At 38.3% G+C, this 26,579-nt stretch overlaps 3 protein-coding genes and 2 long non-coding RNA genes across 8 annotated transcripts in view; 3 read left to right on the plus strand and 2 right to left on the minus strand.

Annotated features, from left to right (window-relative positions):
* LOC110437962 (uncharacterized) lies at nucleotides 1–7,944 on the plus strand. 2 transcript variants are annotated; one of them, XM_073925686.1, is made up of 8 exons: nucleotides 1–544; nucleotides 1,200–1,446; nucleotides 2,693–2,922; nucleotides 3,603–4,860; nucleotides 5,192–5,424; nucleotides 5,516–5,849; nucleotides 6,621–6,847; nucleotides 7,105–7,944. In XM_073925686.1, exons 1-8 carry the CDS (start codon nucleotides 310–312, stop codon nucleotides 7,362–7,364), a joined length of 3,024 nt encoding a protein of 1,007 aa, XP_073781787.1. In that variant the 5' UTR covers nucleotides 1–309; the 3' UTR covers nucleotides 7,365–7,944. The 2 variants fall into 2 exon arrangements, with proteins under 2 accessions (XP_073781787.1, XP_021322475.3); XM_021466800.3 differs by having other exon boundaries at nucleotides 99–544; nucleotides 1,197–1,446.
* LOC141378133 (uncharacterized) lies at nucleotides 3,528–9,043 on the minus strand. Its single transcript, XR_012391891.1, has 3 exons — nucleotides 8,992–9,043; nucleotides 6,745–6,831; nucleotides 3,528–6,645 (listed from the first exon to the last, which is right to left on the minus strand). It is a non-coding gene; the product is annotated as an uncharacterized lncRNA (long non-coding RNA).
* Nucleotides 8,180–19,004, plus strand: LOC108179554 (uncharacterized). 2 transcript variants are annotated; one of them, XM_017351445.4, is made up of 8 exons: nucleotides 8,180–9,133; nucleotides 9,786–10,035; nucleotides 11,283–11,512; nucleotides 12,181–13,126; nucleotides 13,458–13,690; nucleotides 13,788–14,121; nucleotides 14,893–15,119; nucleotides 15,365–19,004. In XM_017351445.4, the coding sequence occupies exons 1-8, from the start codon at nucleotides 8,899–8,901 to the stop codon at nucleotides 15,622–15,624; spliced, it is 2,715 nt and encodes a 904-aa protein (XP_017206934.3). In that variant the 5' UTR covers nucleotides 8,180–8,898; the 3' UTR covers nucleotides 15,625–19,004. The 2 variants fall into 2 exon arrangements, with proteins under 2 accessions (XP_017206934.3, XP_073781792.1); XM_073925691.1 differs by having other exon boundaries at nucleotides 8,794–9,133; nucleotides 9,789–10,035.
* Nucleotides 14,680–26,579, minus strand: part of LOC141378132 (uncharacterized) — a 17,017-nt gene continuing 5,117 nt past the window's right edge. The window contains exons 2-7 of the long non-coding RNA XR_012391890.1: nucleotides 26,329–26,415; nucleotides 22,516–26,229; nucleotides 21,251–21,369; nucleotides 20,298–20,433; nucleotides 15,017–15,103; nucleotides 14,680–14,917 (exon numbers count right to left, since the gene is read on the minus strand). This is a non-coding gene — a long non-coding RNA (uncharacterized lncRNA). The remainder of the gene's footprint in view (nucleotides 14,918–15,016; nucleotides 15,104–20,297; nucleotides 20,434–21,250; nucleotides 21,370–22,515; nucleotides 26,230–26,328; nucleotides 26,416–26,579) is intronic.
* The window catches only part of LOC108179555 (uncharacterized), a 10,742-nt gene continuing 3,737 nt past the window's right edge, over nucleotides 19,575–26,579 (plus strand). The window contains exons 1-7 of one of the 2 annotated variants that reach the window (XM_068214058.2): nucleotides 19,575–20,439; nucleotides 21,088–21,334; nucleotides 22,583–22,812; nucleotides 23,364–24,459; nucleotides 24,791–25,023; nucleotides 25,115–25,448; nucleotides 26,205–26,431. In XM_068214058.2, the coding sequence (XP_068070159.2) occupies nucleotides 20,205–20,439; nucleotides 21,088–21,334; nucleotides 22,583–22,812; nucleotides 23,364–24,459; nucleotides 24,791–25,023; nucleotides 25,115–25,448; nucleotides 26,205–26,431 (2,602 nt within the window). In that variant the 5' untranslated portion in view covers nucleotides 19,575–20,204. Of the gene's footprint in view, nucleotides 20,440–21,084; nucleotides 21,335–22,582; nucleotides 22,813–23,363; nucleotides 24,460–24,790; nucleotides 25,024–25,114; nucleotides 25,449–26,204; nucleotides 26,432–26,579 lie in introns of both variants that reach the window. The other variant, XM_073925690.1, reaches the window with a different exon arrangement.

The raw sequence follows: 26,579 nt of genomic DNA on the forward strand, positions 1-26,579 counted from the left end.
ACTTTAGCAAGTTAGCAGAAAACATATATTATCACAATAATTGGGAGTAAGAACGGCTGCTTTGGTGACATTAACATTAAAGTGTATCTCGTATTATAGTGTGATGTAAAACTCGCTAAATTAATCGTCTGTAATGATGTATTTTGATGACAGATCGATCAGTGAATGGATGCATTTTTTAAAATGCGGGTCTCCGCCATGACGTAACTCCGTTGCTGTGGCAACCATGGAGCGCGTTCGGAATTTGAGTTCTACTGACTGTAACCGAGCGAAAAACGCCATTAGTGTGAAAATTGTCGTGTAGACTAAATGGACGCAGAGTTTCACCGTAGTGAAGAAATCCGTAAAGTTTGTCGACGCGTTTTTAACACAGTGTGTAAGAAAACAAATATCATGACTAACCTGATTAGAAGAAACGCCGTGATGCCGGCCTCGCTGGACGTCGAACATCTACAAGATCCAGCAGATGGCGTAGCCGGGCAGGCTCAGGCTGAGGGCGGCTTCGGCCCCTCTCCTGCTGCCGCCCGGAGCATCAGCCCTAACGGTAAATGTCGAAAAGAGCATCTTAAACACATTACTGTCACACATAAATACAAACACAGGCTCTCTGAGCTGTATAAACTTCAGTACAGGGCGTCTTATATGTATAGTTAACATATTTGAACACATATATAAACTGTAGGTCGTCTTAATGGATGATAAAATACATGTAAACGTCAATTATTCACTATATTTTGAAATATCTTTACTTAATCATGTGTATTTTTATATCTGTGAAACCCAAACTTGAACTTGTTATAGAAATGTTGATGTTTGTATAGGAATATGAATGAAGGCCCAAAAGAGTCACAGCGATAGTACTAGTTTTATTTTAAAGTATATTAGGTATAGTATTAAGTATATTAAGTATAGTATTAAGTATAGTGTTTATAAGTATGTCTGTAATGGTCTTGCCCTTGTTAGGTTTAAACATGCTAGGTCCAAACTAACACTGTACCCTTCCTTCAAAATCACAGACAGTTTCAATATAAACATTCAAACAAACAAAACTGCAGATATTGTTTTTATCAAACTACATTCAGTCACTTTTGAGGCTTTTTTGGTGAAACACTGTTATTAACAGGTGCTTATTATTATGTACATATACTCATTTCAGACATGTCTTAATAACTTGTTTCTTTGTTTTTGTCTGTTAGTAGGAAAGACCAAAGTGAAGAAGAGCAACCGTGTGTTGTCTTTCTTCAGAAGGGCATGGAAGGCTGTGAAGGCAAAGTTTCGGAGAAACAGAGAAACCAGGGACTCATCACAGCCGAATCCAGAATTACTTGATGTCCCTAATCCCAGAGATCCTGAACGCATTACCCGCCTGCAGGACCGCCTGGAAAAATGCGCTCTGAAGTGGACACCGGTCACTGAGGTCTGGCCCAACGTCTTCATAGGAAATGTGTAAGTCTGCAACACACATCACATCTGAAGCGGTCCTGAAATGAGTAACAAATGTTGTGCGGTGCATGATTTAATAAATAATGGTAATGGTTTAAAAAATAAGAGCAAATTTAAATGTCATGGTGACTTTAATACCAATTAAAGAGTAATTAATAGTAATAACATACTGCAGCCTTATGAAGACAAATCAAACACAGCGCAGTTGTAGACTGTATTGGGCAATCTGAGCTACTTCATCATTTCTTTGTGCAAATTATATTGTTTTGCACACACACACATTTCAGAAACAAATGCAACATTAATTTTGATAAAAACATGCACTGCTTATTCATATTAATTGAAAATATATGCAAATGGCACATATAGGGCCTGTGTTTCCATTACAAATATTATAGAGAACATTACATTATCTACTCTCAAACATAAAATCACTTACAAAAGCGAAGACCTATTCTAATCTCATATATAAATCATATAAATAAATAAATAATGAGGTGATTTATTAAGAAATGAAATTTAATATTTATTATGTATCAGGAAAAAAAACATTCTACGTCATTATTATTAATAATAAAAATAAGAATATTTTATTTTATTATTTTAAAGTCTACTTTTAGATTTTGACACTTGTAAAACACTGCAGAAATGTTCTAATCATCAGGCCCATGTCAAATACAGTACAGATACTTAATAAATAACCTACTCTAAATTAAAAGCGTTAACGTATGCTGTGTTTTTTTGTTTGCACTAGCTTTGGAGCAATAACAGTAAAAATATACTAGCTTTGGTTGTGTTCAAAATGACATCAATGTTTTCAAAGTGCACTGTGAAGGGAGCAATTGTAAACATGAAGATCGCTAAAACTGAACTGTAAAAATACTTTGAAAGCAAATTACAGCTAAGAGAGATGACCTTAATGCTTTTTTAATAATTCCAAGTTTAAATGTTAGAATGTTCTAAATGAATAGGGCATAGGGGAGATAACTGAAAATAGAACACAGCCAGGAACGGTTTCTAGCTACAGCTCCAGAGGTGTAGTTGCAAGTGCACAAGTTTGCGACTCAGTTTGAGAATGTTTGTTGAATGACAGATTTGGGAAACGTCAAATAAACAAATGATGTTTGTAATGACACAACACTTGCGACCTTAGTTGGCTAAAGATGGTTTTCGGAAACGCACCCCTGGACAATTGTAGAGTAAGAGTGTTTTAATGAAGACTAATCAAGGCTGTTGTGTTCTTTTGCAGGAAGACGGCCAGAGACCCAGCCAGACTGGAGGAGATGAACATCACACACCTCCTGAACGCTGCACCAGAGCTGGACAATGAAACATCCAAAAATGAATGGGAAAAGGTTTACAAAGACATGAACATCACTTCCCTCAGACTGTCTGCAGACGATGATGGATGGTTTGATGTCACCAAACACTTTTTCCCAGCGGCAGACTTCATTCATACAGCCCTGAGCAAACCACAGAGTAAGAGTTCACTTCCACACACAAACTGAACCAACATTGTGTTGTACACTGCCAAATTGTTGAGTTTGTTTTCAGCGAATGCTGGTTTGTTTTTTGGGAATTGTGAGGACATTTCATAGGTGTAAAGGTTTTTATACTGCGCATGAAACAAATACTACAGTAATTCAGGAGTACTATAGTGTATAGCAGTAAATACTGTGCTGTTTTTAAACTCTAACTATTGTAAAGTTCTTCACAGAATTAATCTGTTGTGGTGATTCTGTGGTACTACAGTAATATAAAATAATAGCTGAAACTGCTGTTACACACACACACACACACACACTCACACACACACACACACACACACACACACACACACACACACACACTACAGAACTTAACGTACAATTTGTTTCTTTAAGTCATAAAAGTTTATTAATAACCTCCAATAACTCTGCAGATGAGTATTTCAGTATGTTTTATAGAAAGTGCACTTACCCAAACATTTCTGCATTTTTACAGCTCCAGTTCAATCATTTAGAGTCATTTTTATTATTAATATTCTTCCCTCGTCAGAAATGTCTGGGTTTACTATCCTTGTGGGGACAGTATTTATCTATCCATCTCTCCATCTGTCCTACAGTGCTAAATGTGCTAGCGATACGTTTGTGTTGATCTTTCTCTCTTTGTTCCTGCAGATAAGGTGTTGGTGTGCTGCCTGCAGGGCGTCAGCCGCTCCGCCACACTTTTCCTGGCACATTTGATGATACACCACAACAAAACACCAGAGGACTCCATTGATCTGGTGACACACAAGAGATTTATCAGGCCAAGCAGAGACTTCTTGAGGAAATTAACAATCCTCGCTGAGCAGCGACACTTAATTGAAAGTGACGCAGCGAAGAACAGAAGCAACTCTGCTGCCGATAAACCAGACCCTGAAGTGGAGTCAGTTGATTCAGAGGAAATGTATGTTTGTGAGCCGTACGGTCTTAAACCAGTCACGAAGATTTCACACATACACGACCCTGAAGCCTGCTCCAAACTAGACAATCTAGAACCGGTTCCAGGTCCGAGCGGTTATAGACCCGAACCTAAGGCAGTTGATTCAGAGGAAATGTATGTTGAGCCGTACGGTCTTGAACCAGTCACGAAGATTTATCACATACACCACCCTGAAGTCTACTCCAAACTGGATAAGTGTGCTTTAAAGCCCTATCCAGAACCGGTTCCAGGTCCGAGCGGTTATAAACCCGAACCTAAGGCCGTTGATTCAGAGGAAATGTATGTTGTGCCGTACGGTCTTGAACCAGTCACGATGATTTCACACATACACGACCCTGAAGTCTACTTTAAACTGGATAAGTGTGCTTTAAAGCCCTATCCAGAACCGGTCCCAGGTCCGAGCGGTTATAAACCCGAACCTAAGGCAGTTGATTCAGAGGAAATGTATGTTTGTGAGCCGTACGGTCTTGAACCAGTCACGATGATTTCACACATACACGACCCTGAAGTCTACTTTAAACTGGATAAGTGTGCTTTAAAGCCAGATCCAGAACCGGTCCCAGGTCCGAGCGGTTATATACCCGAACCTAAGGCCGTTGATTCAGAGGAAATGTATGTTGTGCCGTACGGTCTTGAACCAGTCACGATGATTTCACACATACACGACCCTGAAGTCTACTTTAAACTGGATAAGTGTGCTTTAAAGCCAGATCCAGAACCGGTCCCAGGTCCGAGCGGTTATATACCCGAACCTAAGGCCGTTGATTCAGGGGAGCTGTGTGTCTCTGACTTGAGTGGTCCTCAACCACAACCTCAAATGGAAGAGAAGATTTCACTCTTGCATTTGCATTTCACCCAAAATATTTCCAACCTGGACAAGCAACAAATGGAGAACAGGAAGAGATGGGTCTCCATCTGTAAAGTCTTCGACAACCTCTACGTTGGAAGCTGGTAAGTCTGCAACACATTCATGATGTATAGTACAAAGCCATGTGATGCTTTAATAGGGTAATGGAGACAGTGTTGGGTAGGTTACTTCAAGAGAGTGATTACTTCAGAAGCTCTCCCTGTTCCACATTGTCTATTTGACATTCCAGCCTTTGTTGCCGGAAATAAAACATATTGTGGAGCTGGATTAGTGACAAATGAATGAGTTAATTCAGCTGAATATATTGTAAGAGGTTACTTAAGATACTTAAGAGGTTTCCTTTGAGTCTGTATATGTTTCTGCATTGTAAGTCCGTATAGAAAGCTGATTAAAGTTGTTTGTGATCTTGTGCAGGAAAAGGGCAATGGACAGAGTTGCCCTGAAGAGGAGAGGAATTACACACGTCCTGAACACTTTACCCATTTTGGCAAATCAACATGCATTGAGGAGGGAACAGGCCAAGCTGTACGAGACAATGAACATCTCCTACCACAACGTGTTTTCAAGAGACGATGACCCGTTTAACTTTAGCTGCCATATCTACCGAGTGGCAGAACTCATGCACAAGATTCTGAGCAACCCAGAGAGTAAGAACACACACACACACACACACACACACACAGTGTATTAATATCATGTTCTAGTGTGTTCAATTGTTTTGTGTCTTTCTTTTCTCAGATCAGCTGCTGGTGCAGGATCAACAGGGTTGCAGGCACGCCTGCTTTTTCGTGGTGCCATATCTGATGATATACCATGGAAAAACATTGACGAAGGCCATTAGCCATATGATAAACCGTAAAAACATCAGAATGAGCAGGGACCTCCTGACGCAGCTAGTCGTCTTCGCTTGTCACCACAATCAGCAGCAACAGCCGGGTTTGATGCCGGAGTTTTCATCTATCGACATAAACCATCCTCAGACCATTTCCCAAATGTACCTTCGTATCGTCAAACCCTCCCAGTACTGGACTCCTGTCAGTGAAGTCTGGCCCAATGTCTTCATAGCTGACGAGTAAGTCTACAACACACACATATAACAGCAAAGCATACAGTCAAATAATGATGCAGGGTTTCACCCGGGCTTAATTCCCACAGTCATGGAGTTTTTAAAAGATCTATTGCAGACATTAAAAGTCAGGGTAAATGTTTTTAAGTCATGTTTTATCATGTTGTTGTGGTTAGGGTATTTCTCCCTGCCATTTTATTCCGCTTGTGAACCAGCAATCAAATTCAGTCCTCAAATTCAGGCTGGTAAAATACTGTCTGAGGCTGGTTTTTGTTCGCTCAGTGCTCAGTCAGTTGTTGCGTCCCAATTCGCATACTTATACTACACCCTAAAAGTATGCAGGCTTTGGGACATACTACTTCCACGTTCCTTGGTATCGAAACTTGTACCAAATATCGATATTTTTAACTTGTAGTATCGAAAATCATATAGTAGGGTATCGATGTTTGTCAAGGTATCGTATCAAAGTCTAAAATCCAGTATCGTGACCACACTACTTCAAACTATTTGACTACAGATTTGAGGACAGATGGAGTAAAAAAAAGCACAAAATGCTGAAAACTGTTAGTTTGTGGATTTGTTTTACAACATGGCCAAAATCTGCAAGCAAAATCTGCGTTATTAATACAATAACAAGCTCCTGTAAACTTTGTTAAATTCAGCATTTGTAGATTTACAGAACTCCAGAGTGAGCGCTGTGTGTTCTTCATCGTGAATTCAGCTTTTCAGTCAGTGAAAGTGAAGGGAAATTGATGATGTTGTTGTGTTCTTGTGCAGGAAAACAGCGAGGAACAAAGCCAAACTGAAAAAGATGAACATCACGCACATTGTGAACGCTGTGCCGTTGTCCTTAAAGGAAGAGGAATGGAAGGACTACTACCAGAAGAAGAACATCACTTACTACAATGTGCGTTCAGGACTCGGAGTCCAGGGCTGGCCAAACATAGCACAGTTATTTTCACCAGCAGCAGAATTCCTACACAAGGCCCTGAGTGACACAAAGAGTAAGAGTTGACACACACACACACACATGCAATATTCATCTGCAGTTGAAGCAGAATTATTAGCCCCCCTGAGTTATTAGCCCCCCTGTATATTCCTGTATATTCCTGTATATTCCTGTTTTTTCTGTTAACAGAAAGCAGATTTTTTCAGCACATTTCTCAACATAATAGTTCTAATAACTAAATAATTGTGACTTCAACTGTGTTGTTACTTGAATGAGTTTGTTTTGACCGTCTTTTTTTCTGCATTTCCTCAGATAAGGTGTTGCTGTACTGCAGCGAGGGCTTAAACCAGTCCGTCGTGCTTTTTATGGCATATCTGATGATCCACCAGCGCATGAAGCTGGAAGAAGCATTCGAGTTTGTGTTGGAGAGGAGACGCATGTGGATAAGCAGGGACTACTTGAACCAGCTGGTGATGTTGAATCTGGACCTCGCAAAGCTTCGCGAATTGAACGAGTGTAGACCCTGCTGCACAGACTGCTACGAAGCTATCTTACGACTTAATCTAACGTAACATGCAGTATGTAAATATGTAAATATGGTGTTGACATGTCTGTTTGTCTTCTGTTCATGAGCATTGTGAGAAAAATAAAGAAAGATTTGCTTCAATTGTGTTTCTGACCAGTTTTCAGCTGACAAAGTTCAACCAGAAGATTATGGAGACTTAATTACTGCATAATTACAAATATAGAGTATACTTACTCATGAGTAAAATAGCTTACTCAGCATTTATATACAGGTCTCATTGCGTTTAAATGAGTTAGTTTAAACTCTCAGTCTTGTAATGAGGCAATAAAACAACATTATCTCACTTTGGGTCTGGTTCTGAATTTAAAAGAACATTCTGGGTTAATTTAATCAATATCATCTGTTAAAACTATTCTGAAATGAAAATGAACAACATATTTGTAATGAGCGTGTGTTTCATGAGTACAGAAATCCTCCGAACAGTAGTTGTGTCAAGTACTTAATAACTACAGTGAGCTTCTGAAGTCATTTAGACCAGGGGTGTCCAAACTCAGTCCTGGAGGGCCACTATCCTGCATAGTTTAGTTACAATTTGTTTCGACACACCTGCCTGGAAGTTTCTATATAAAAAAAAAAAAAAAACTTTAAAAACAATTTCAGACAAATGAAGTGTTGCATATTAATATTTATCTAACTTGTTAAATCATTGTTGACAACTACTGTGAGAAATCATTAACATGATCAATGTCTTCACAAAGATCAATATTATTAATTATTAATAATAACATATAATTAAAAGTATATTAAAATGTGTTATTTAATAACTGGTAGCCCTTTACACTAATCAGTACCCAAGAAGAAGCTCTCAGTTTCCAAAAGGCTGGTGACCCCTGATTTAGCCCATATTTTATTCTCAACACATTACTAAAGAGCAGTAATGAAGCTCTTCTCCACTTCAGTTAAAATGATATTTAACAAGACATCTCACATTTTAGTCTGTTATTATTAACCTGAGCAGAGGCTTGAAGTGTTATGGACCTAATGTACGTTAATCTACCAGGGTTAATAACCCAACATCAATTAAAGCAATCTGAAACACAATTTATGAGTCAGGTCAAAGTGTATTATTATTCAGTCAGTTCACACACAGTCAGTGCGACATCACATTATCAAATTATTCTCAGAGGGAAAAATATTATTAGCATGCTGCAATATTAGCCCATCATATTATCCAACTCGGTGCACCATATTGTAGCTAGCGCTAGCTAATTCACTTTAGCAAGTTAGCAGAAAACATATATTATTACAATAATTGGGACTAAGAACGGCTGCTTTGGTGACATTTACATTAAAGAGTATCTCGTATTATAGTGTGATGTAAAACTCGCTAAATTAATCGTCTGTAATGATGTATTTTGATGACAGATGATCAGTGAATGGATGCATTTTTTAAAATGCGGGTCTCCGCCATGACGTAACTCCGTTGCTGTGGCAACCATGGAGCGCGTTCGGAATTTGAGTTCTACTGACTGTAACCGAGCGAAAAACGCCATTAGTGTGAAAATTGTCGTGTAGACTAAATGGACGCAGAGTTTCACCGTAGTGAAGAAATCCATACAGTTTGTCGACGCGTTTTTAACACAGTGTGTAAGAAAACAAATATCATGACTAACCTGATTAGAAGAAACGCCGTGATGCCGGCCTCGCTGGACGTCGAACATCTACAAGATCCAGCAGATGGCGTAGCCGGGCAGGCTCAGGCTGAGGGCGGCTTCGGCCCCTCTCCTGCTGCCGCCCGGAGCATCAGCCCTAACGGTAAATGTCGAAAAGAGCATCTTAAACACATTACTGTCACACATAAATACAAACACAGGCTCTCTGAGCTGTATAAACTTCACTACAGGGCGTCTTATATGTTTAGTTAACACATTTGAACACATATATTGACTGTAGGTTGTCTTAATGGATGATAAAATACATGTAAACGTCAATTATTCACTATATTTTGAAATATCTTTAATTAATCATGTGTATTTTTATATCTGTGAAACCCAAACTTGAACTTGTTATAGAAATGTTGATGTTTGTATAGGAATATGAATGAAGGCCCAAAAGAGGCACAGCGATAGTATTAGTTTTATTTTAAAGTATATTAAGTATAGTATTAAGTATATTAAGTATAGTATTAAGTATAGTGTTTATAAGTATGTCTGTAATGGTCTTGCCCTTGTTAGGTTTAAACATGCTAGGTCCAAACTAACACTGTACCCTTCCTTCAAAATCACAGACAGTTTCAATATAAACATTCAAACAAACAAAACTGCAGATATTGTTTTTATCAAACTACATTCAGTCACTTTTGAGGCTTTTTTGGTGAAACACTGTTATTAACAGGTGCTTATTATTATGTACATATACTCATTTCAGACATGTCTTAATAACTTGTTTCTTTGTTTTTGTCTGTTAGTAGGAAAGACCAAAGTGAAGAAGAGCAACCGTGTGTTGTCTTTCTTCAGAAGGGCATGGAAGGCTGTGAAGGCAAAGTTTCGGAGAAACAGAGAAACCAGGGACTCATCACAGCTGAATCCAGAATTACTTGATGTCCCTAATCCCAGAGATCCTGAACGCATTACCCGCCTGCAGGACCGCCTGGAAAAATGCGCTCTGAAGTGGACACCGGTCACTGAGGTCTGGCCCAACGTCTTCATAGGAAATGTGTAAGTCTGCAACACACATCACATCTGAAGCGGTCCTGAAATGAGTAACAAATGTTGTGCGGTGCATGATTTAATAAATAATGGTAATGGTTTAAAAAATAAGAGCAAATTTAAATGTCATGGTGACTTTAATACCAATTAAACAGTAATTAATAGTAATAACATACTGCAGCCTTATGAAGACAAATCAAACACAGCGCAGTTGTAGACTGTATTGGGCAATCTGAGCTACTTCATCATTTCTTTGTGCAAATTATATTGTTTTGCACACACACACATTTCAGAAACAAATGCAATATTAATTTTGATAAAAACATGCACTGCTTATTCATATTAATTAAAAATATATGCAAATGGCACATATAGGGCCTGTGTTTCCATTACAAATATTATAGAGAACATTACATTATCTACTCTCAAACATAAAATCACTTACAAAAGCGAAGACCTCTTCTAATCTCATATATAAAGCATATAAATAAATAAATAATGAGGTGATTTATTAAAAAATGAAATTTAATATTTATTATGTATCAGGAAAAAAAACATTCTACTTCATTATTATTAATAATAAAAATAAGAATATTTTATTTTATTATTTTAAAGTCTACTTTTAGATTTTGACACTTGTAAAACACTGCAGAAATGTTCTAATCATCAGGCCCATGTCATATACAGTACAGATACTTAACAAATAACCTACTCTAAATTAAAAGCATTAACGTATGCTATGTTTTTTTGTGTTCACTAGCTTTGGAGCAATAACAGTAAAAATATACTAGCTTTGGTTGTGTTCAAAATGACATCAATGTTTTCAAAGTGCACTGTGTAGGGAGCAATTGTAAACATGAAGATCGCTAAAATTGAACTGTAAAAATACTTTGAAAGCAAATTACAGCTAAGAGAGATGACCTTAATGCTTTTTTTAATAATTCCAAGTTTAAATGTTAGAATGTTCTAAATGAATAGGGCATAGGGGGGATAACTGAAAATAGAACACAGCCAGGAACGGTTTCTAGCTACAGCTCCAGAGGTGTAGTTGCAAGTGCACAAGTTTGCGACTCAGTTTGCGAATGTTCGTTGAATGACAGATTTGGGAAACGTCAAATCAACAAATGATGTTTGTAATGACACAACACTTGCGACCTTAGTTGGCTAAAGATGGTTTTCGGAAACGCACTCCTGGACAATTGTAGAGTAAGAGTGTTTTAATGAAGACTAATCAAGGCTGTTGTGTTCTTTTGCAGGAAGACGGCCAGAGACCCAGCCAGACTGGAGGAGATGAACATCACACACCTCCTGAACGCTGCACCAGAGCTGGAGAATGAAACATCCAAAAATGAATGGGAAAAGGTTTACAAAGACATGAACATCACTTCCCTCAGACTGTCTGCAGACGATGATGGATGGTTTGATGTCACCAAACACTTTTTCCCAGCGGCAGACTTCATTCATACAGCCCTGAGCAAACCACAGAGTAAGAGTTCACTTCCACACACAAACTGAACCAACATTGTGTTGTACACTGCCAAATTGTTGAGTTTGTTTTCAGCGAATGCTGGTTTGTTTTTTGGGAATTGTGAGGACATTTCATAGGTGTAAAGGTTTTTATACTGCGCATGAAACAAATACTACAGTAATTCAGGAGTACTATAGTGTATAGCAGTAAATACTGTGCTGTTTTTAAACTCTAACTATTGTAAAGTTCTTCACAGAATTAATCTGTTGTGGTGATTCTGTGGTACTACAGTAATATAAAATAATAGCTGAAACTGCTGTTACACACACACACACACACTCACACACACACACACACACACACACACACGCACACACTACAGAACTTAACGTACAATTTGTTTCTTTAAGTCATAAACGTTTATTAATAACCTCCAATAACTCTGCAGATGAGCATTTCAGTGTGTTTTATAGAAAGTGCACTTACCCAAACATTTCTGCATTTTTACAGCTCCAGTTCAATCATTTAGAGTCATTTTTATTATTAATATTCTTCCCTCGTCAGAAATGTGTGGGTTTACTATCCTTGTGGGGACAGTATTTATCTATCCATCTCTCCATCTGTCCTACAGTGCTAAATGTGCTAGCGATACGTTTGTGTTGATCTTTCTCTCTTTGTTCCTGCAGATAAGGTGTTGGTGTGCTGCCTGCAGGGCGTCAGCCGCTCCGCCACACTTTTCCTGGCACATTTGATGATACACCACAACAAAACACCAGAGGACTCCATTGATCTGGTGACACACAAGAGATTTATCAGGCCAAGCAGAGACTTCTTGAGGAAATTAACAATCCTCGCTGAGCAGCGACACTTAATTGAAAGTGACGCAGCGAAGAACAGAAGCAACTCTGCTGCCGATAAACCAGACCCTGAAGTGGAGTCAGTTGATTCAGAGGAAATGTATGTTTGTGAGCCGTACGGTCTTAAACCAGTCACGATAATTTCACACATACACGACCCTGAAGTCTACTTTAAACTGGATAAGTGTGCTTTAAAGCCCTATCCAGAACCGGTCCCAGGTCCGAGCGGTTATAGACCCGAACCTAAGACAGTTGATTCAGAGGAAATGTATGTTGTGCCGTACGGTCTTGAACCAGTCACGAAGATTTATCACATACACGACCCTGAAGTCTACTCCAAACTGGACAAGTGTGCTTTAAAGCCTGATCCAGAACCGGTCCCAGGTCCGAGTGGTTATAGACCCGAACCTAAGGCAGAAGATTCAGAGGAAATGTATGTTTGTGAGCCGTACGGTCTTAAACCAGTCACGATGATTTCACGCATACATGACCCTGAAGTCTACTCCAAACTGGACAAGTGTGCTTTAAAGCCCTATCCAGAACCGGTCCCAGGTCCGAGCGGTTATAGACCCGAACCTAAGGCCGTTGATTCAGGGGAGCTGTGTGTCTCTGACTTGAGTGGTCCTCAACCACAACCTCAAATGGAAGAGAAGATTTCACTCTTGCATTTGCATTTCACCCAAAATATTTCCAACCTGGACAAGCAACAAATGGAGAACAGGAAGAGATGGGTCTCCATCTGTAAAGTCTTCGACAACCTCTACGTTGGAAGCTGGTAAGTCTGCAACACATTCATGATGTATAGTACAAAGCCATGTGATGCTTTAATAGGGTAATGGAGACAGTGTTGGGTAGGTTACTTCAAGAGAGTGATTACTTCAGAAGCTCTCCCTGTTCCACATTGTCTATTTGACATTCCAGCCTTTGTTGCCGGAAATAAAATATATTGTGGAGCTGGATTAGTGACAAATGAATGAGTTAATTCAGCTGAATATATTGTAAGAGGTTACTTAAGATACTTAAGAGGTTTACTTTGAGTCTGTATATGTTTCTGCATTGTAAGTCCGTATAGAAAGCTGATTAAAGTTGTTTGTGATCTTGTGCAGGAAAAGGGCAATGGACAGAGTTGCACTGAAGAGGAGAGGAATTACACACGTCCTGAACACTTTACCCATTTTGGCAAATCAACATGCATTGAGGAGGGAACAGGCCAAGCTGTACGAGACAATGAACATCTCCTACCACAATGTGTTTTCAAGAGACGATGACCCGTTTGACTTTAGCTGCCATATCTACCGAGTGGCAGAACTCATGCACAAGATTCTGAGCAACCCAGAGAGTAAGAACACACACACACACACACACACACACACACACACAGTGTATTAATATCATGTTCTAGTATGTTCAATTGTTTTGTGTCTTTCTTTTCTCAGATCAGCTGCTGGTGCAGGATCAACAGGGTTGCAGGCACGCCTGCTTTTTCGTGGTGCCATATCTGATGATATACCATGGAAAAACATTGACGAAGGCCATTAGCCATATGATAAACCGTAAAAACATCAGAATGAGCAGGGACCTCCTGACGCAGCTAGTCGTCTTCGCTTGTCACCACAATCAGCAGCAACAGCCGGGTTTGATGCCGGAGTTTTCATCTATCGACATAAACCACCCTCAGACCATTTCCCAAATGTACCTTCGTATCGTCAAACCCTCCCAGTACTGGACTCCTGTCAGTGAAGTCTGGCCCAATGTCTTCATAGCTGACGAGTAAGTCTACAACACACACATATAACAGCAAAGCATACAGTCAAATAATGATGCAGGGTTTCACCCGGGCTTAATTACCACAGTCATGGAGTTTTTAAAAGATCTATTGCAGACATTAAAAGTCAGGGTAAATGTTTTTAAGTCATGTTTTATCATGTTGTTGTGGTTTGGGTATTTCTCCCTGCCATTTTATTCCGCTTGTCAACCAGCAATCAAATTCAGTCCTCAAATTCAGACTGGTAAAATACTGTCTGAGGCTGGTTTTTGTTCGCTCAGTGCTCAGTCAGTTGTTGCGTCCCAATTCGCATACTTATACTACACCCTAAAAGTATGCAAGCTTTGGGACATACTACTTCCGCGTTTCTTGGTATCGAAACTTGTACCAAATATCGATATTTTTAACTTGTAGTATCGAAAATCATATAGTAGGGTATTGATGTTTGTCAAGGTATCGTATCAAAGTCTGAAATCCCAGTATCGTGACCACACTACTTCAAACTATTTGACTACAGATTTGAGGACAGATGGAGTAAAAAAAGCACAAAATGCTGAAAACTGTTAGTTTGTGGATTTGTTTTACAACGTGGCCAAAATCTGCAAGAAAAATCTGCGTTATTAAAACAATAACAAGCTCCTGTAAACTTTGTTAAATTCAGCATTTGTAGATTTACAGAACTCCAGAGTGAGCGCTGTGTGTTCTTCATCGTGAATTCAGCTTTTCAGTCAGTGAAAGTGAAGGGAAATTGATGATGTTGTTGTGTTCTTGTGCAGGAAAACAGCGAGGAACAAAGCCAAACTGAAAAAGATGAACATCACGCACATTGTGAACGCTGTGCCGTTGTCCTTAAAGGAAGAGGAATGGAAGGACTACTACCAGAAGAAGAACATCACTTACTACAATGTGCGTTCAGGACTCGGAGTCCAGGGCTGGCCAAACATAGCACAGTTATTTTCACCAGCAGCAGAATTCCTACACAAGGCCCTGAGTGACACAAAGAGTAAGAGTTGACACACACACACACATGCAATATTCATCTGCAGTTGAAGCAGAATTATTAGCCCCCCTGAGTTATTAGCCCCCCTGTATATTCCTGTATATTCCTGTTATTTCTGTTAACAGAAAGCAGATTTTTTCAGCACATTTCTCAACATAATAGTTCTAATAACTGAATAATTGTATCTTCAGCTGTGTTGGTAGTTGAATGAGTTTGTTTTGACCGTCTTTTTTTCTGCATTTCCTCAGATAAGGTGTTGCTGTACTGCAGCGAGGGCTTAAACCAGTCCGTCGTGCTTTTTATGGCATATCTGATGATCCACCAGCGCATGAAGCTGGAAGAAGCATTTGAGTTTGTGTTGGAGAGGAGACGCATGTGGATAAGCAGGGACTACTTGAACCAGCTGGTGATGTTGAATCTGGACCTCGCAAAGCTTCGCGAATTGAACGAGTGTAGACCCTGCTGCACAGCCTGCTACGAAGCTATCTTGCAGCTTAATCTAACGTAACATGCAGTATGTAAATATGTAAATATGGTGTTGACATGTCTGTTTGTCTTCTGTTCATGAGCATTGTGAGAAAAATAAAGAAAGATTTGCTTCAATTGTGTTTCTGACCAGTTTTTCAGCTGACAAAGTTCAACCAGAAGATTATGGAGACTTAATTACTGCATAATTACAAATATAGAGTATACTTACTCATGAGTAAAATAGCTTACTCAGCATTTATATACAGGCCTCATTGCGTTTAAATGAGTTAGTTTAAACTCTCAGTCTTGTAATGAGGCAATAAAACAACATCTCACTTTGGGTCTGGTTCTGAATTTTAAAGAACATTCTGGGTTAATTTAATCAATATCATCTGTTAAAACTATTCTCAAATGAAAATGAACAACATATTTGTAATGAGCGTGTGTTTCATGAGTACAGAAATCCTCCGAACAGTAGTTTTGTCAAGTACTAAATAACTACAGTGAGCTTCTGAAGTCATTTAGACCAGGGGTGTCCAAACTCAGTCCTGGAGGGCCACTATCCTGCATAGTTCAGTTACAATTTGCTTCGACACACCTGCCTGGAAGTTTCTATTATATGTAGTGAGAGCTTGATTAGCTGCTCCAGGTGTGTTTGATTAGGGTAACTTGAAGCTAAACTCTCCAGGACACCGGCCCTCCAGGACCGAGTTTGGACACTTCTGATTTAGACTATATTAGGTTACTCAGGTCAGTCTCTCCTGTAACACTGTTTGATACATAATATGTCAATGATGCGGTATCCTTTCCAAAGTCCATATTGAGTCTTTAAAAGTAAATATTAATATCTAGAAATTTCTAAAATTTTATTACACACCGGCCACTTTATTAGGTACACTTTACTAGTACCGGGTTGGACCCCCTTTTGCCTTCAGAACTGCCTTAATCCTTCGTGCCATGGATTCAACAAGGTACTGGAAATATTCCTCAGAGATTTTGCTCCATATTGGCATGATAGCATCACACAGAACAGATTTGTCGGCTGCACGTTCATGATGCGAGTCTCCCGTTCCACAACATCCCAAAGGTACTCTATTGGATTGAGATCTGGTGACTGTGGAGGCCATTTGAGTACAGTGAGTGAACATTGTCATGTTCAAGAAAGCAGTCTGAGATGATTCACGCTTTATGACATGGAGCGTTATCCTGCTGGATGTCGCCATCAGAAGATGTAGACACTGTGATCATAAAGCGATGGACACGGTCAGCATTATCCATGCTTTCTTGTTGTGGACGCCAAACTCTGACCCTCTACCGTTGCAGCAGAAGTCGAGTCTCATCAGACCAGGCAACGTTTTCACCAATCTTCTATCTGCTTGTTAAGTGTGACTTCACACGAATCGGCTTTCAAGTCCAAGTGCAAGCAAGTCCAGAGACTGTCGTGTACACCATAATGTTATATAAAATTCACATTAAAGTGTGACATGTTTTTACGTTACTTTAACTCATTTTAATAAGTTAATTAGATTTCAACACGTTTTGTGTTACATTAACTCATTTTAATAAGTAAATCAGGTTTCAACAGATGTTTTAAAGATGTTTAGTGATAAACATGCGTCAATAGCGCCGCCATATTTGTACAGTGCTCCCATGTTAATCAACCGAAGTAGTCAAGACTTAGACAAAGCTTTGTTAAAGATGAACCGTCTTTATGGTTTAGCATCCCTTTGCATATTTTTTAAAGAATGGGAGGAATTTCTTTTCTTTTATTTTGACTTACTAAATTGCCATTTAAAGTGTTACAATATTGGAAAATGTTGTACAAGCACAATTTTACTCCACATAATGTTATCATTTGGAATAACAGGTGTATTTTACATAAGAGGAAATCATTTTTCATCAAGACTGATTTGACAAAGGAGTGTGGAATGTAATTCATTTAATGGATGATGACGGTAATATGTTGAGTTATGATCATTTTAAGTTAAAATTCAATTTTAATTGTGCATATAGAGAATTCTCTTTGGTTGTCAAAGCTATTCCTGTAGCTTTGAGGTATTTAGTTAAAGGTATAGTGCAATGCTCTTCTGTAATACCTACACTAGTTGATTTGGTTATAAATAATTATTCATTTTTGGATATTAAATGTAACAACAAGGTCTTGAGATCACTACTGACAAAAGAATATTTTCCTCTTCCTGTTAAAAGAGAGATTTTCTTATGCGGACACAATTGAAATTAGAAAAAGATACCTGTCATTTCCCTAATACCTAAAATGAAAGAAGTACAGTTGAAGTCAGAATTATTAGCCCCCCTGAATTATTACACCACTTGATCATTTTTTCCCCAATTTCTGTTTAACGGAGAGAAGATTTTTTCAACACATTTCTAAACATAATAGTTTAAATAACTCATCTCTAATAACTGATTTATTTTATCTTTGCCATAAAGACAGTAAATAATATTAGACTAGATATTTTTCAAGACACGTCTATACAGCTTAAAGGGATATTTAAAGGCTAAACTAGGTTAATTAGGTTAATTAGGCAGGTTAGGGTAATTAGGCAAGTTATTGTATAACGATGGTTTGTTCTGTAGACTTTTGAGAAAAAATATTGCTTAAAGGGGCTAATAATATTGCCCCTAAAATTGTGTTAAAAAAAATTAAAAACTGCTTTTTTCTTGCCAAAATAAAACAAAACAGACTTTCTCCAGAAGAAAATATATTATCAGACCTACTGTGAAAATTTCTTTGCTCTGTTAAACATAAATTGAAAAATATTTAAAAAAGAAGAAAAAAATTCGAAGGGGGCGAATAATTCTGACTTCAACTGTACATTTCAAAACAATTAATGACATCTATCCATGTAACGAATTTCTTAGAATAAGATTTAATTTAGACAGTAATGCTTGTATTTTCTGCTTGAAAGATATTGAATCCCAGGAACATCTTTTTTTTTTATAGTTGTTCTATTGTCAAATCCTTTCGGGACAGATTGTATGAGTGGTTGATGACAAAAAATGTAATACCTGCGTTTGACTATCACATTGTGAAATTTGGCATTTTTATGAAAAACAAGGAAACTGAATTTCTGTGTAATAATATGTTGATTGTAGCAAAACTTTACATCCACTAATGTAGATTTGTTAAAGTTTCTCCTTGTTTTAAAGCATTTAAAATGATTTCAATATTTTATATAAATCTATAAAACAGGTAAAAACAAAAGGTGCCTTAAAGCTCTCTAAGCTTTTGTCAACTTGTATGGACTGACCCAGCTGAAGGTAATGCATTTCCTTTTATATTATTTAAGGTTTATTCATGTTATTATTAGTTTGTACTGTTTTGTTTATTATATGCTGCTTGCATATAATGTTATATATGCTTAACAATGGAAGTTGAAAATGCCTGTTTGTTATTTTAAGTTTAAATAAAAATAATAAAAAAATAAAAAATAAATAAATAAATAAATAAAAAATAGTCAAGACTTAGTTGACTAGTCAAGGCACCAGAGTGAACAAAAGTCAACCGAACGCAGAGACTGAGGAAAACACAACCCAAAACCAGCCCTGTGTGAAAAGTGTTTGGCTCTAAACAGAACAACTGGTTGGGTTAAGCTCAGTCAAGCATTTTCAAGCAAGGTATAATTATAATTTAGACCATATTTAATTCTCAACACATTTGTATAGGTATTCTTTTTAAATCACACTTGCATAGGTGTAAATTTGAAAATTACTTTAAGTTATATACTGTGTAAAAAAAAACTTTAAAAACAATTTCAGACAAATGAAGTGTTGCATATTAATATTTATCTAACTTGTTAAATCAATATTGACAACTACTGTGAGAAATCATTAACATGATCAATGTCTTCACAAAGATCAATATTATTATTATTAATAATAACAAATAATTAAAAGGAAATTAAGAAAAATGTGTAATTTAATAACTGGTAGCCCTTTACACTAATCAGTACCCAAGAAGTAGCTCTCAGTTTCCAAAAGGCTGGTGACCAATGATTTAGACCATATTTTATTCTCAACACATCACTAAAGAGCAGTAATGAAGCTCTTCTCCACTTCAGTTAAAATGATATTTAACAAGACATCTCACATTTTAGTCTGTTATTATTAACCTGAGCAGAGGCTTGAAATGTTATGGACCTAATGTACGTTAATCTACCAGAATTAATAACCCAACATCAATTAAAGCAATCTGAAACACGAGTCAGGTAAAAGTGTATTATTATTCAGTCAGTTCACACACAGTCAGTGCGACATCACATTATCAAATAATTCTCAGAGGGAAAAATATTATTAGCATGCTGCAATATTAGCCTATCATATTATCCAGCTCGGTGCACCATATTGTAGCTAGCGCTAGCTAATTCACTTTAGCAAGTTAGCAGAAAACATATATTAAAACTCGCTAAATTAATCGTCTGTAATGATGTATTTTGATGACAGATCGATCAGTGAATGGATGCATTTTTTAAAATGCGGGTCTCCGCCATGACGTAACTCCGTTGCTGTGGCAACCATGGAGCGCGTTCGGAATTTGAGTTCTACTGACTGTAACCGAGCGAAAAACGCCATTAGTGTGAAAATTGTCGTGTAGACTAAATGGACGCAGAGTTTCACCGTAGTGAAGAAATCCATAAAGTTTGTCGACGCGTTTTTAACACAGTGTGTAAGAAAACAAATATCATGACTAACCTAATTAGAAGAAACGTCGTGATGCCGGCCTCGCTGGACGTCGAACATCTACAAGATCCAGCAGATGGCGTAGCCGGGCAGGCTCAGGCTGAGGGCGGCTTCGGCCCCTCTCCTGCTGCCGCCCGGAGCATCAGCCCTAACGGTAAATGTCGAAAAGAGCATCTTAAACACATTACTGTCACACATAAATACAAACACAGGCTCTCTGAGCTGTATAAACTTCACTACAGGGCGTCTTATATGTTTAGTTAACACATTTGAACACATATATAGACTGTAGGTCTTCTTAATGGATGATAAAATACATGCAAACGTCAATTATTCACTATATTTTGAAATATCTTTATTTAATCATGTGTATTTTTATATCTGTGAAACCCAAACTTGAACTTGTTATAGCAAATTTTTATGTTTTCTATAAGAATATGAATGAAGGCCCAAAAGAGTCACAGCGATAGTACTAGTTTTATTTTAAAGTATATTAAGTATAGTATTAAGTATAGTATTAAGTATAGTGTTTATAAGTATGTCTGTAATGGTCTTGCCCTTGTTAGGTTTAAACATGCTAGGTCCAAACTAACACTGTACCCTTCCTTCAAAATCACAGACAGTTTCAATATAAACATTCAAACAAACAAAACTGCAGATATTGTTTTTATCAAACTACATTCAGTCACTTTTGAGGCTTTTTTGGTGAAACACTGTTATTAACAGGTGCTTATTATTCTGTACATATACTCATTTCAGACATGTCTTAATAACTTGTTTCTTTGTTTTTGTCTGTTAGTAGGAAAGACCAAAGTGAAGAAGAGCAACCGTGTGTTGTCTTTCTTCAGAAGGGCATGGAAGGCTGTGAAGGCAAAGTTTCGGAGAAACAGAGAAACCAGGGACTCATCACAGCTGAATCCAGAATTACTTGATGTCCCTAATCCCAGAGATCCTGAACGCATTACCCGCCTGCAGGACCGCCTGGAAAAATGCGCTCTGAAGTGGACACCGGTCACTGAGGTCTGGCCCAACGTCTTCATAGGAAATGTGTAAGTCTGCAACACACATCACATCTGAAGCGGTCCTGAAATGAGTAACAAATGTTGTGCGGTGCATGATTTAATAAATAATGGTAATGGTTTAAAAAATAAGAGCAAATTTAAATGTCATGGTGACTTTAATACCAATTAAAGAGTAATTAATAGTAATAATATACTGCAGCCTTATGAAGACAAATCAAACACAGCGCAGTTGTAGACTGTATTGGGCAATCTGAGCTACTTCATCATTTCTTTGTGCAAATTATATTGTTTTGCACACACACACATTTCAGAAACAAATGCAATATTAATTTTGATAAAAACATGCACTGCTTATTCATATTAATTGAAAATATATGCAAATGGCACATATAGGGCCTGTGTTTCCATTACAAATATTATAGAGAACATTACATTATCTACTCTCAAACATAAAATCATTTACAAAAGCGAAGACCTCTTCTAATCTCATATATAAATCATATAAATAAATAAATAATGAGGTGATTTATTAAGAAATGAAATTTAATATTTATTATGTATCAGGAAAAAAAACATTCTACTTCATTATTATTAATAATAAAAATAAGAATATTTTTTATTTTATTATTTTAAAGTCTACTTTTAGATTTTGACACTTGTAAAACACTGCAGAAATGTTCTAACCATCAGGCCCATGTCAAATACAGTAAAGATACTTAACAAATAACCTACTCTAAATTAAAAGCGTTAACGTATGCTATGTTTTTTTTTGTTTTCACTAGCTTTGGAGCATTAACAGTAAAAATATACTAGCTTTGGTTGTGTTCAAAATGACATCAATGTTTTCAAAGTGCACTGTGAAGGGAGCAATTGTAAACATGAAGATCGCTAAAACTGAACTGTAAAAATACTTTGAAAGCAAATTACAGCTAAGAGGGATGACCTTAATGCTTTTTTTAATAATTCCAAGTTTAAATGTTAGAATGTTCTAAATGAATAGGGCATAGGGGGGATAACTGAAAATAGAACACAGCCAGGAACGGTTTCTAGCTACAGCTCCAGAGGTGTAGTTGCAAGTGCACAAGTTTGCGACTCAGTTTGCGAATGTTCGTTGAATGACAGATTTGGGAAACGTCAAATCAACAAATGATGTTTGTAATGACACACTTGCGACCTTAGTTGGCTAAAGATGGTTTTCGGAAACGCACCCCTGGACAATTGTAGAGTAAGAGTGTTTTAATGAAGACTAATCAAGGCTGTTGTGTTCTTTTGCAGGAAGACGGCCAGAGACCCAGCCAGACTGGAGGAGATGAACATCACACACCTCCTGAACGCTGCACCAGAGCTGGAGAATGAAACATCCAAAAATGAATGGGAAAAGGTTTACAAAGACATGAACATCACTTCCCTCAGACTGTCTGCAGACGATGATGGATGGTTTGATGTCACCAAACACTTTTTCCCAGCGGCAGACTTCATTCATACAGCCCTGAGCAAACCACAGAGTAAGAGTTCACTTCCACACACAAACTGAACCAACATTGTGTTGTACACTGCCAAATTGTTGAGTTTGTTTTCAGCGAATGCTGGTTTGTTTTTTGGGAATTGTGAGGACATTTCATAGGTGTAAAGGTTTTTATACTGCGCATGAAACAAATACTACAGTAATTCAGGAGTACTATAGTGTATAGCAGTAAATACTGTGCTGTTTTTAAACTCTAACTATTGTAAAGTTCTTCACAGAATTAATCTGTTGTGGTGATTCTGTGGTACTACAGTAATATAAAATAATAGCTGAAACTGCTGTTACACACACACACACACACACACACACACACACTCCAGATGAGTATTTCAGTATGTTTTATAGAAAGTGCACTTACCCAAACATTTCTGCATTTTTACAGCTCCAGTTCAATCATTTAGAGTCATTTTTATGTCTGGGTTTACTATCCTTGTGGGGACAGTATTTATCTATCCATCTCTCCATCTGTCCTACAGTGCTAAATGTGCTAGCGATACGTTTGTGTTGATCTTTCTCTCTTTGTTCCTGCAGATAAGGTGTTGGTGTGCTGCCTGCAGGGCGTCAGCCGCTCCGCCACACTTTTCCTGGCACATTTGATGATACACCACAACAAAACACCAGAGGACTCCATTGATCTGGTGACACACAAGAGATTTATCAGGCCAAGCAGAGACTTCTTGAGGAAATTAACAATCCTCGCTGAGCAGCGACACTTAATTGAAAGTGACGCAGCGAAGAACAGAAGCAACTCTGCTGCCGATAAACCAGACCCTGAAGTGGAGTCAGTTGATTCAGAGGAAATGTATGTTTGTGAGCCGTACGGTCTTGAACCAGTCACGATGATTTCACACATACACGACCCTGAAGCCTGCTCCAAACTAGACAATCTAGAACCGGTTCCAGGTCCGAGCGGTTATAGATCCGAACCTAAGGCAGTTGATTCAGAGGAAATGTATGTTTGTGAGCCGTACGGTCTTAAACCAGTCACGATGATTTCACACATACACGACCCTAAAGTCTACTTTAAACTGGATAAGTGTGCTTTAAAGCCCTATCTAGAACCGGTTCCAGGTCCGAGCAGTTATAGACCCGAACCTAAGACAGTTGATTCAGAGGAAATGTATGTTGTGCCGTACGGTCTTGAACCAGTCACGAAGATTTATCACATACACGACCCTGAAGTCTACTTTAAACTGGATAAGTGTGCTTTAAAGCCTGATCCAGAACCGGTCCCAGGTCCGAGCGGTTATAAACCCGAACCTAAGGCAGAAGATTCTGAGGAAATGTATGTTTGTGAGCCGTACGGTCTTAAACCAGTCACGATGATTTCACGCATACATGACCCTGAAGTCTACTTCAAACTGGATAAGTGTGCTTTAAAGCCAGATCCAGAAGCGGTCCCAGGTCCGAGCGGTTATATACCCGAACCTAAGGCCGTTGATTCAGGGGAGCTGTGTGTCTCTGACTTGAGTGGTCCTCAACCACAACCTCAAATGGAAGAGAAGATTTCACTCTTGCATTTGCATTTCACCCAAAATATTTCCAACCTGGACAAGCAACAAATGGAGAGCAGGAAGAGATGGGTCTCCATCTGTAAAGTCTTCGACAACCTCTACGTTGGAAGCTGGTAAGTCTGCAACACATTCATGATGTATAGTTCAAAGCCATGTGATGCTTTAATAGGGTAATGGAGACAGTGTTGGGTAGGTTACTTCAAGAGAGTGATTACTTCAGAAGCTCTCCCTGTTCCACATTGTCTATTTGACATTCCAGCCTTTGTTGCCGGAAATAAAATATATTGTGGAGCTGGATTAGTGACAAATGAATGAGTTAATTCAGCTGAATATATTGTAAGAGGTTACTTAAGATACTTAAGAGGTTTCCTTTGAGTCTGTATATGTTTCTGCATTGTAAGTCCGTATAGAAAGCTGATTAAAGTTGTTTGTGATCTTGTGCAGGAAAAGGGCAATGGACAGAGTTGCACTGAAGAGGAGAGGAATTACACACGTCCTGAACACTTTACCCATTTTGGCAAATCAAGATGCATTGAGGAGGGAACAGGCCAAGCTGTACGAGACAATGAACATCTCCTACCACAACGTGTTTTCAAGAGACGATGACCCGTTTGACTTTAGCTGCCATATCTACCGAGTGGCAGAACTCATGCACAAGATTCTGAGCAACCCAGAGAGTAAGAACACACACACACACACACACACACACACAGTGTATTAATATCATGTTCTAGTGTGTTCAATTGTTTTGTGTCTTTCTTTTCTCAGATCAGCTGCTGGTGCAGGATCAACAGGGTTGCAGGCACGCCTGCTTTTTCGTGGTGCCATATCTGATGATATACCATGGAAAAACATTGACGAAGGCCATTAGCCATATGATAAACCGTAAAAACATCAGAATGAGCAGGGACCTCCTGACGCAGCTAGTCGTCTTCGCTTGTCACCACAATCAGCAGCAACAGCCGGGTTTGATGCCGGAGTTTTCATCTATCGACATAAACCACCCTCAGACCATTTCCCAAATGTACCTTCGTATCGTCAAACCCTCCCAGTACTGGACTCCTGTCAGTGAAGTCTGGCCCAATGTCTTCATAGCTGACGAGTAAGTCTACAACACACATATAACAGCAAAGCATACAGTCAAATAATGATGCAGGGTTTCACCCGGGCTTAATTCCCACAGTCATGGAGTTTTTAAAAGATCTATTGCAGACATTAAAAGTCAGGGTAAATGTTTTTAAGTCATGTTTTATCATGTTGTTGTGGTTAGGGTATTTCTCCCTGCCATTTTATTCCGCTTGTCAACCAGCAATCAAATTCAGGCTGGTAAAATACTGTCTGAGGCTGGTTTTTGTTCGCTCAGTGCTCAGTCAGTTGTTGCGTCCCAATTCGCATACTTATACTACACCCTAAAAGTATGCAAGCTTTGGGACATACTACTTCCGCGTTTCTTGGTATCGAAACTTGTACCAAATATCGATATTTTTAACTTGTAGTATCGAAAATCATATAGTAGGGTATTGATGTTTGTCAAGGTATCGTATCAAAGTCTGAAATCCCAGTATCGTGACCACACTACTTCAAACTATTTGACTACAGATTTGAGGACAGATGGAGTAAAAAAAGCACAAAATGCTGAAAACTGTTAGTTTGTGGATTTGTTTTACAACGTGGCCAAAATCTGCAAGAAAAATCTGCGTTATTAAAACAATAACAAGCTCCTGTAAACTTTGTTAAATTCAGCATTTGTAGATTTACAGAACTCCAGAGTGAGCGCTGTGTGTTCTTCATCGTGAATTCAGCTTTTCAGTCAGTGAAAGTGAAGGGAAATTGATGATGTTGTTGTGTTCTTGTGCAGGAAAACAGCGAGGAACAAAGCCAAACTGAAAAAGATGAACATCACGCACATTGTGAACGCTGTGCCGTTGTCCTTAAAGGAAGAGGAATGGAAGGACTACTACCAGAAGAAGAACATCACTTACTACAATGTGCGTTCAGGACTCGGAGTCCAGGGCTGGCCAAACATAGCACAGTTATTTTCACCAGCAGCAGAATTCCTACACAAGGCCCTGAGTGACACAAAGAGTAAGAGTTGACACACACACACACATGCAATATTCATCTGCAGTTGAAGCAGAATTATTAGCCCCCCTGAGTTATTAGCCCCCCTGTATATTCCTGTATATTCCTGTTATTTCTGTTAACAGAAAGCAGATTTTTTCAGCACATTTCT

Source organism: Danio rerio, chromosome 16 (assembly GCF_049306965.1).
Source record: "Danio rerio strain Tuebingen ecotype United States chromosome 16, GRCz12tu, whole genome shotgun sequence".
Classification (NCBI taxonomy): Eukaryota; Metazoa; Chordata; class Actinopteri; order Cypriniformes; family Danionidae; genus Danio; species Danio rerio.